Below are 11,334 nucleotides of genomic sequence, written 5' to 3' on the forward strand. Positions count from 1 at the left end.
TCTTATTATTTTTCACAACCAAAAAGTGCAAAATACTCTACCATGAATTTACAAAGTTTTTCTCATAATTACTTTAAATCAGCTAAACCAAATAATCAGGATCATTTTTAATTAAATGATAAAGCTCCAAACAAACTATGTAAGCAAATATTTTTTAAATAAATAAACAAATTAGACTTAAATGTGTGTAATCTTGTTAATATACTATTTTTAATCTTATAAAATTATAATTACATAATTTTTTAAAGTTAAAAAAATTTCACCTACCTAAGATAATTTTCTTTTAACAAAATACGTTGACTATTGTATCATCTATAATTAATGTTAAATCTTATAAAACCTTGTTGTTAATGTTGTACATAGCATTGATGAATAAATTAGGCAAAAATACGTTGTTGCAGTGATAATACAGAAGCGATGTGGCAAAATTGAATGAAATTAGTGATTCTTGAAATAATTTGTCCTAAGAGAGAGAAAGGGACATAAGAGAGGAACTTGAGAGGAAAATTTCAATTTGAAGCCATGATTTCAATGTAACACACCAGCTCCATTTGTGCCCTAACACTCCCGATCTCGCTCTTGGTAAGTTCTTCCTCTTCTTCTTCCTCGAATCTTTAGGTGTTTCCATTTTCAATCCCACTTTTTTATTGTTTTTTTTTCTTTTCAATTTTGATGTCAATTTTCGTCTTCTTTATCTCATTGTCGAAATCGAAGGCATCAGACACTATTTGGAGTCCCTTTTATGTTTAATTTTGGATTCAGTTCAAAATGGGTCATGTCTCAGTGGATTAGATCATTGTCACTTGTTAGTGTGCTACAATCGATTCAATCGAAAGACTCATGTTTGATTCTAGATCTAAGATTTGAACTGAATTCGGAATTTTCTGCCCGAGATTGAATTTGGCGGAGGAATCTCTGAGTGTTATAGTTGACGATGGTAAGATGGTAAGAAGAGTAGCTTGTTCCTGGTGGGTTGAATATTGGGTAGGTGGCATGACACTTTAGCCACTGAGCAAGTAGATGCAGTGTTGTTTGATTGGCACGTCTATGTGGAGTTAATCTTGGATTTATGAGATAATTTTGAACTGGATCAATGACAAAGTTAGATTTATCCGTTCGTATAATTTTTTGAACGTCCTTATTTTTCTATGTACATGGGCCCGTTTGTATGCTTGTTGTTTATGTGGTCTGCTCATGTATTATTAACTGTTCATATACTTCCTTGATGGATTTTTGGGGTTCTTGTAGACTATGTTTCATAAGTGAACTATGTTGAAGATACAATGTGTGTTACTAGTGTTTCAATTTGGCATGTGGATACCCCAAATCACATTGCGATGGTTGCTTGTTTCAAATATCACTATTGCCTTTTGTAGGGCTGTGCTTCATCTTGGCAAGTTCTATTGGTAAATGTCAGGCAGATCTGCTTGACAAAATGGGACATGTAAAGTTGCAAACGCAAACTGGTATCAATGCTATAGAAGAGGGATCTGGGCAGTGCAATGCTGGGTATCCCGACAAAATTACTGTGGCATGCATGATCAATGCAGAAATTGGTGCTGTTTTGGCTGTCATGAGAAGAAATGTTAGATGGGGAGTTCATTATATGTCGGATGATGATCACTTGGAGCATTCCCTTGTTCAGTCTCTGAAGTCACTAAGGAAGCAAATTTTTTCTTGGCAGAATCAGTGGCATGTCATAAGCCCTACCTTGTATCTACAGCCTTTTCTGGATGTGATTCAATCAGATGAAACTGGTGCACCAATTACTGGTGTCGCTTTATCATCTGTTTACAAGATCTTAACATTGGATGTAATTGATCAAAATACTGTTAGTGTTGGGGATGCCATGCACTTGGTAGTTGATGCTGTTACAAGTTGCAGGTTTGAGGTGACTGATCCTGGATCGGAAGAAGTGGTATTAATGAAGATATTACAAGTTCTTCTAGCATGTGTGAAAAGCAAAGCTTCTATGATGCTGAGTAACCAACATATTTGCACCATAGTAAATACTTGTTTCCGTATAGTTCACCAAGCTGGAAGCAAAAGTGAATTGTTGCAGCGGATAGCACGTTACACAATGCATGAACTTGTTCGGTGTATTTTTTCTCACCTTCAAGATATTGACAACACAGAACTTACATTGGTAAATGGCAGCACTGCTTTAAAGAAAGAGGTATAGCATTTATGTTACCTTAAACTGCAATTTCATTTTTTTCCTGTGATTATTTGTCAATTGCTAGGGAAGGTAAATGGTTGTAAGGAAAAATTAGGACCTTGGGCTAAGGAGTACGATTCAAATTTATGCATGAATTTTTGTTTGGCTATTATTTGTTATTCATTTTTTCTCATCTGACAAAATCTGAACATTCAAAATGAATTTTCGTTAGTTTATTTACCATCTGCTTACTTTACTGTTTATTACTTGTTTCAACTTTATAATTTCCATGAATTTATTATTCCCTACAAATTGCATGCCAACTATAATGGACTCATGGAGTTTTAAGATATAATTGAGAGTGAGGTTTTAGGTGAAATTTTTTTTCATCGTTCATAAATATTCTTTAATCTGGTAACATTTTAGGCTTAAATATATTTTGAGCGAGTTTTAGTTTTGGGCATTGAAACTCTTTTTTGGTTTTGACCCCTTAGAGATATGAAATCATTTATTTTTAGTCCTGGTTTCATTTGCCCCTTGTTACATGACAATTTATGTTTAACGAAAGGTTAAGTGATCATTTTAGATGACACTCACTAGTGTTTGTAGTCTCATTTTAGCGTGTGTCACTTTAAATTTTTTTTAGATCCCTGAAACGAATATTATTTATCTTCCATGAAATGAATATTAAGGAACAAAAGTAGGGATTTCAGATTTTGGAGGGGTGAAAATTAAAGAAAAGGATCTTTATGTGGACCAAAATAAAAATGAACTCATTTTACAGGAACCAAAAACAAGAATTTAAAATTTTAGAGGGATTTCAGATTTTGGAGGGTGAAAATTAAAGAAAAGGTTTTTGTGGACAAAAACAAAATTTAACTTATTTTACAGGAACCAAAAGCAAAGATTTAAAATTTTAGAGGGATGAAAACCTTTTTACAGTGAGAAACATAAAGTCGCTCATTTTATAGAGACTAAAAAATATTTAAGCCTTTTTTTAAGAAAAAAAGGTAGATTAACATAAACTTAATGTTTTATCTGTTTATTTTTTTTTATAAACATGTGTATCTCTTACGAAGTTTACCCTTTCTTCCGTTTCCCTCTAGAACCTCACTCCCAGACATACTCTTAGATATCTTACGGTGTTGATCATCTGATTAAACCTGGCTTTAAAGTCTATAGTTCATTCTAAATTGGCGTGAGACCTATCTTCTTGCTTTCCCTTCAAATTTAAGAAGGGGACTAGTAATTGATTTATTGAGCTTTCTTATATTTAAAATATTACCATCTAAAAAATTGCCCATCCATATGCTATTTAAAATATAAGTGAATGTCCACATACATATTTTTGCAGATAAAAAATAGTTTATATATTAAGGTGGAGAGGGCCTTTTGACCTCTAAGGTAGTGCTTCCCCTGTATCTAGTACCTTAGCTGGACTTTGACTTTCTCAGAATTACCCTAAGACTACCTAAAATCTTCCATCCCTAAGTATATTCTCTAGGAAAACCACATGAAAATTATGTGTGTATGGTAATAACTGGCCCCTTGTCATGCATCATTGTGTGGCACCTCTCATAAAAGGGTAAAAGATAGAAAGAAGAAAATTATTATTAGAGGCTATTTATGCATTGTCACTAGTTAGGGTTAGAGAGATTGTTTTCATGTAACATCACGACAAATAAATTTGCAATTAATGCTGCAAAATGTGAGTGAGGACGCTCACAAACTTGTAAATTTCATATAGTTTTTTGTCACTTTTTCAACAGATTGGTGGGCTAAATAATGAGCATAATTCTGCAAATAGACAATTGGAGAATGGGAGCTTGACTTCTTCTAGTAATGGTCAATCCTTATCCACAGGCATTGCTTCTAGTACTGTGAGTGATGTGGCAGCCACTGTAGTGGATGAAGACAGCTCTATTTCTAGCAGTGGCAAAGAGGCTGATCTGAATGAATTGCAGCTTATAAATGAACCATATGGGATTCCCTGCATGGTGGAAATATTTCACTTTTTGTGTTCTTTGTTGAACGTTGCTGAACATATGGGAATGAGTCCTCGATCAAACACTATAGCATTTGATGAAGATGTGCCTCTTTTTGCCTTAACTTTGATTAATTCAGCCATAGAGTTGGGAGGGCCTTCCTTTCACCGACACCCTAGATTGCTGAGCTTAATTCAGGACGAATTATTCCGCAATCTTATGCAATTTGGTTTGTCAATGAGTCCTCTTGTACTTTCAATGGTATGTAGCATTGTTCTAAATTTGTATCACCATCTTCGTACAGAACTCAAATTACAGCTAGAAGCATTTTTTTCTTGTGTAATTTTGAGGCTTGCACAAAGCAAATATGGTGCTTCATATCAGCAACAGGAAGTTGTCATGGAGGCCCTTGTTGACTTTTGCAGGCAAAAAACATTCATGGTGGAGATGTATGCTAACTTTGACTGTGACCTAACTTGTAGTAATGTCTTTGAAGACATTGCTAATTTGTTATCCAAAAGTGCTTTTCCTGTGAACAGTCCATTGACTTCCATGCATATTATTGCTTTGGATGGTCTTATTGCTGTTATGCATGGAATGGCTGAAAGGATAGGCAATGGATCTTTAAGTTCAGAACAATCTCCTGTGAATCTTGAAGAGTATACTCCCTTCTGGCAGGAAAAGTGTGAAAAATTTTGTGATCCAAAAAATTGGGTTCCTTTTGTATGCCGGAAAAAGTACTTCAAGAAAAGATTGATGATTGGCGCTGATCATTTTAATCGTGATATTAAGAAAGGTCTTGAGTTTCTCCAAGGATCACATCTTTTACCTGACAAACTTGATGCCCAAAGTGTTGCCTGCTTTCTCAGATACACTGCTGGGTTGGATAAGAATCTCATTGGTGATTTTCTAGGAAATCATGATGAATTCTGCATTGAGGTTCTTCATGAATTTGCTAGAACATTTGATTTCGAAGACATGATGTTAGATACTGCCCTACGCCTATTTTTGGAGACTTTCAGACTGCCTGGAGAATCACAGAAGATACAGAGGATGCTTGAAGCTTTCTCGGAACGATATTATGAGCAGTCTGCACAGATCCTAGCCAATAAGGATGCTGCTCTGTTGTTATCATACTCAATTATAATGCTCAACACAGATCAGCACAATTCACAGGTAAAAAAGAAGATGACAGAAGAGGATTTTATCCGTAATAATAGGCGAATAAATGGTGGCAATGATCTACCTCGAGAGTTCCTGTCTGAACTTTACCATTCAATTTGTAAGAATGAGATTCGAACAACTCCTGAGCAAGGTTCTGGTTTCCCTGAAATGACCCCAAGTCGGTGGATTTATCTCAAGCACAAGTCAAAAAAATCTGCTCCATTCATCGTTTCTGATTCCAAAGCATACCTTGATTATGATATGTTTTCTATATTGTCTGGTCCAACCATTGCTGCCATTTCTGTTGTATTTGATAATGCCGAGAATGCAGAGGTATACCAAACATGTATGGATGGATTCATAGCTGTCGCAAAGATATCAGCTTACTATCATCTTGAAAATATACTGGATGATTTGGTTGTGTCACTTTGTAAGTTTGTTACTGTTTTTGATCCATTAGCTGTTGAGGAGTCAATCCTAGCCTTTGGAGATGACATGAAAGCAAGAATGGCAACTGAGACAGTTTTCACTATTGCAAATAGGTATGGTGATTTCATCCGCACAGGGTGGAGAAATATTCTTGATTGCATCTTAAAATTTCACAGGTTAGGGCTTCTTCCTGCTCGTATGGCCAGTGATGCAGCTGAAGAGTCGGAGGTTTCTTCACAAACTGAGGATGGGGGGAAGCGTAATACTAATACTTTATCTTTATCGCGTCTTCCATCTGTAAATACTCCAAAGAGATCCTCAGGATTGATGAGCAGGTTTAGTCAACTCTTATATCTTGGGGCTGAAGAGCCAAAATCAGTTCCTACTGAAGAACAGCTTGTTGCTCAGCAGTGCACCCTTCAAACAATTGAGAAGTGTCACATTGACTGCATATTCTCTGAGAGTAAATTTTTGCAAGCTGAATCTCTATTGCAGCTTGCAAAAGCAATCACTAGTGCAGGAGGGAGACCTAAGAAAGGGAACAGCACATCTGAGGATGAAGATACTTCAGTTTTCTGCCTGGAGTTACTGGTAGCAATCACTCTGAATAACCGGGATAGAATTGAGCTTCTTTGGCAGGGTGTTTATGAGCATATTGCCAACATTGTTCAGTCAACTGTGATGCCTTGTGCATTGGTAGAGAAGGCTGTTTTTGGCCTTTTACGAATTTGTCATCGCTTACTTCCCTATAAAGAGAACATTACTGATGAACTTCTGAGGTCTCTACAGCTTGTCCTGAAGCTTGATGCACGTGTTGCTGATGCATACTATGAGCAGATAACACAGGAAGTTAGTCACCTCATGAAGGCAAATGCCTCTCATATTAGATCTCATTTTGGATGGCGGACAATTACATCACTGCTTTCCATCACTGCTAGACACCTGGAAGCAGCTGAGGCTGGTTTTGACGCATTGATGTTCATAATGTCAGATGGAGCCCACTTGCTTCCAGCTAATTATGTTCTCTGCATAGATGCAGCGAGGCAGTTTGCTGAATCGCGTGTTGGACAGGTTGAACGGTCTGTAATGGCCCTTGATCTTATGTCAGGGTCTGTCAGTTGTTTAGAGAAGTGGACTAATGATGCTAAGCAAGCAACGAAAGAAGAGGAAGTGGCAAAGGTGTTGCAGGATATTGGGGACATGTGGTTGCGTCTAGTTCAGGGACTAAAAAAACTATGTCTAGACCAGAGAGAGGAGGTTAGAAACCATTCGTTGTTATCTTTACAAAATTGCTTGACAGGATCAGTTGCGATAAATCTCCCACATAGCTTGTGGTTACAATGTTTTGATCAAGTAATCTTCTCTGTGCTTGATGACCTGATTGAAATTTCTCAAACACAATCTCAAAAGGACTACCGGAACATAGAAGGAACACTTGTTCTTGCTTTGAAGCTCTTGTGTAAAGTTTTCCTCCAGTTAATCCAATATCTATCAGAATTGCCAGACTTCAGCATATTATGGTTGGCTGTACTAAGTCGGTTAGAAACTTATATGAAGGTGAAATTTAGGGGAAGGAGAAGTGAGAAGCTTCACGAACTTGTGCCTGAGCTTCTTAAGAACACTTTGCTTGTTATGAAAACAGGCCAAGTACTAGTGCGGAGCAGTAGTGAAGATGGAAGTAGTTTATGGGAACTGACATGGCTGCATATAAATAATATTGCTCCGTCAATGCAATCTGAGGTGTTCCCGGAGCAAGATTCCGAGCTTTTGCAGAAAAAACAGACTGAAAAGGTTGAAGGTTTGGTATCTGATGAAAACAAATCTTTGTCTTCAAATGAAACAGAAGGTCAAGATGGTCCTGGTATTAGTTAATCATAGTTGCAGCCCCCTGGCTACCTGAATTGGTTTTGTTTGTGTCCCTTTGAACCCATGATCTCAGTCCTTGATTGGTTTTCTTTTGTTCCGAGGTTGTCCGGGTTCTCTTCAAGTGATTATGCAGAACATCTCAGATCGCATTCGCATTTTCACTGGGACGCTTGATGCTAGTGTACGGTTTTTGGTTGAAGGTATGTTATGGCTTGAGACATTAGAATGAGCCCTTGTAGTGTGGTTCTTCAAGAGACCACTTCCTCTCTCCATGAGACCAGGCCTGTGCTGGTTTAACTGCAGATTTATTGAGTCTTCCTTACTAAATTGTACAGAACTCGATATTCTCTTTACCTAGCTGCGAGATGTAATTTACTCGGTATGATGCAAGCTACACAAGTTTTGAAATTGTCATAGATATATATAATATATATATTTGGACGTCCAAGAATATGCCTTCATTGATTTATCAACTTATGCTATTGTTTCAGAGTCCAAATAGAATTTTGATAATTTTACTGATACAAATTCAATTTCAAAAGCCAACGATTTCTGCTTCGCTTCAATTTGACTATTTCTTTTCATTTGATATTTTGGTATACCAGTCATACTTATCACTTTTATATAAGTTACTTATGGTGAAGCATTTTACTGTTAACCTTAACGTAATTTTCTTTTTGGAAAACAGAATATCTTAATTACTAGTAATTTTGTAAATTTGTATTTATGATAAATCAAATGAATTACAAAAATACTAACTAAGATACGGGCAACAAACAGAAAACGGTCTTTTCACCAATCCACCAAAACTTTAGTGGAGTTTGACTCACAGGATCAGACAGACTCTTAAGATTTGGTTGCCATGGAGAGTATCTTAGGTTTCTGGCAAAATTATCCTTAGGCAAAAGATGTAGGAATTTTGTTTTTTTCATTTTTCAAATTGTATAAATCTTTCAAACTCTAAAATTCAGAATAATTCAAAATATATTTTATATTTTAAATTTGAAAGATATTTTTTGGATTAAAAAATATTTTTCCAATTATAGAAATTGGAATATAATTTTATATTCTGTATTTTAGAATTCAGAATGTATTTTTAATCCCATAAAATATCGTCATAACTCTAAAATTCGAAATATGAAAAAAGGAGAGGAGAGGTGTCAATGTAAAAGATGAAAAAAATGTTGTCATTTAACGTGTTTTATGGAGATGATTTATCACTGTTTTGAAGATTTATAAACAGATATACAATTTTATTAAAATAAATTACGTTGAAGTATGTTAAAAAACGATGGATTGCATAAGTAACACTTTTTAATAAATTTTTAACTTTTATTCTCTTACCGATATTTTATTTTTTAACAAGATAATGTCTAACATTTATCTTAATTTAATATAGACAGATACATGTTATATGACAAAATATTAAATCCAAGTCAGTAATGAGAATGTTTATTAACAAGTTGCACCAATATCACCTCTCACTGCATAATTTCATTTTTTCTCTACGAGTAATACAAATATTAACAATTAATAAGAATAATTATTTATATAAACAACTTCAAGTGGTATTATGTATAAAAAAATCTTTTGACATGTAACTTTTATAACGTAGTCAAACCATTCCCATTCCCATTTTAGATGTTTTTAAAAAAATGTATTTTTAACAACTTTTTTAATATTATTACTAAAATAATGAGTGTAAAAGAATTTATATTTTACTCTATAGAATATTCTCTAAAAATAAATATATTTTTTGATAAAATCTTCTCGTGATATTATTGTTTAAAGAAAGATAACTGAAAACTTGTGCAGTTTTTAAGTGGGAAAAATAAAAATTTGTTTGTGAAGAAAAAAATAACCAATTCAAAAAAATAAAAGCAAAAAAATAATTTGATTTTTTTAAAATTTTAATATATGATTTTGTGACAGTAAGTTTCTTTTGAATAGAACAGAGTTTTAGTTTTAACACAAGAAAAGACTAAAAATAGAAATAAATTATTCTAAAACTAGTTCAAAAAGAAGATGATAGAAGAAGTTTGATGCCTGATAAAGTATTTCCAATTAATAGATGATGCAAAGTAATAGAGGAGACTAAGAAGGTAGTTTTCATAGTTTGAAGATGCACAAAGCTTCTTGAGTTATAAATCTCATGCTTATCACATAAAGTGGAATTAAGTCTAAGAGATTGGAAGGTGATAATCAAGAACACAGTTAAGGTATTTACATTTTGATACCAACATATTTCCTGAGAAAAACCGATTGTTATGAATTGGGTGTGCCTGAATGGTAAACAGTGTATGCTGCACAATAATGTCTCTTGGAATATAATTACAAATCACACAGTAACATCACATGCTATGGAATTGCTATTGAAAATTGAAATAATTGTAAAAGGTGGCAGCATGCTAATTGATTATCACTTTATGGCGAGTGAAGACTCAAAATAAATTTATGTGGTGGAGCCTCTGAAGAAGAAACGCAACTTCTATATAACAATGGTAAAACAATAAAACCATGTCAGATGAAGTAATAATGCAGAAGCTACTTCTAATAGCCTCTGGTTTCATGCAGATCATTTATGAGTTGAAGCAGAACCAAACATGCACCACTACAATTCAAGATTGCTTCTGGGGCAGTTTGGAACGGATAAAGAAAAGAAGGGAAGGTTCTATGTCAAGAGATGTTGGAGGAAAACAAAAATGCATAATCTCTGTGTTAGAGATTTTATATTGACTAAAAATGGAAATATTTTATAATATATATGATATCTGAATTTCACTCTTCTACTTTTTTTTCACTCATTTTTTTTCTCTTTTATCTTCTTTTGCTTTGTTTCTTTTCTCCCTATCAAGAAGCATAAAAAAGTATCACGTTGTGCAGCTGATACAGAAAGTACAGAAGATGTAAAAGACAATTGAGGCTTTTGCCTTTTGTTTAAGGAAAAATGTACTATCTGACAAACCTGTTTAATATCATATACATGAGTCATTGTCTCATATAATATTCTACTGAGGTAAGGGCCCAAACATTAACTTCATAGAAAGTTAAAATTAGATTTTGCAGAGCAAGCCATAACTTATCACATGATATCTCATTTGTCCCTGCATGTTATGGAAACTAATACAAATTTAACAAAATTGAAAAATGTGATTGTCACCAAAAAGGTTTTGATGGTTTTTTTATGTTCAAATTTTCATTTAGAAAAAAACAAACAAAACTAACTCCTCATAAAGTAATGGTTGAGAATCACATAATGATAAAATTCATTTTCAATAATAATAAAATGATGTACTAAAACAATATAATTAATGATAGTATTTTCCCGAAGACTAAAACAATTATAATAATTTATAAAGACTTAAAAAACACATTTAAGTATTTCTTTTATTAATTTAATTATTCTATCAATATTCTTCATTTTATTAGTCATGCCAGCGGTAAACTAATTAGAATTATTAATAATAGTGATTAAAAACAAACACTATAAAAATGTGAAGGAAAAGAGAAGAATTTTCGAAAACTAAAATTAAACCCAATTTTATTATTACAAATTTTAAACACATTTAAACCTTTTTTTATTTACATTGTCATTCAAGGATAGATTGTTATTTGAAAAACTATTGATTATATAATATTTTTAAAATTATGTTTAAAATGGTTTCAAAAGTGTTAACATTAAAAATTTTAATTTTTAATGTTGTCAATTTTACATCGATTAGAGATAAAACT

The 11,334-nt window shown here is 33.7% G+C and overlaps 1 protein-coding gene across 2 annotated transcripts; it reads left to right on the forward strand.

Annotated features, from left to right (window-relative positions):
- Positions 1-343: 343 nt before the first annotated feature.
- On the forward strand, positions 344-8,053 carry LOC137823631 (ARF guanine-nucleotide exchange factor GNOM-like). 2 transcript variants are annotated; one of them, XM_068628841.1, is made up of 3 exons: positions 344-582; positions 1,377-2,176; positions 3,928-8,053. In XM_068628841.1, exons 2-3 carry the CDS (start codon positions 1,436-1,438, stop codon positions 7,606-7,608), a joined length of 4,422 nt encoding a protein of 1,473 aa, XP_068484942.1. In that variant the 5' UTR covers positions 344-582; positions 1,377-1,435; the 3' UTR covers positions 7,609-8,053. The 2 variants fall into 2 exon arrangements, with proteins under 2 accessions (XP_068484942.1, XP_068484943.1); XM_068628842.1 differs by having other exon boundaries at positions 365-582; positions 1,249-2,176.
- Positions 8,054-11,334: the final 3,281 nt, after the last annotated feature.

The sequence above is a fragment of the Phaseolus vulgaris genome, chromosome 8, assembly GCF_000499845.2.
Source record: "Phaseolus vulgaris cultivar G19833 chromosome 8, P. vulgaris v2.0, whole genome shotgun sequence".
Taxonomy (NCBI): domain Eukaryota; kingdom Viridiplantae; phylum Streptophyta; class Magnoliopsida; order Fabales; family Fabaceae; genus Phaseolus; species Phaseolus vulgaris.

Excerpts from the sequence above, each read along its gene's own strand:
- LOC137823631 (XM_068628841.1), top strand. The coding sequence starts at position 1,436 with ATGGGACATGTAAAGTTGCAAACGCAAACTGGTATCAATGCTATAGAA. Across the intron at positions 2,177-3,927 it reads GCACTGCTTTAAAGAAAGAG|ATTGGTGGGCTAAATAATGA; the intron begins GTATAGCATTTA and ends CTTTTTCAACAG.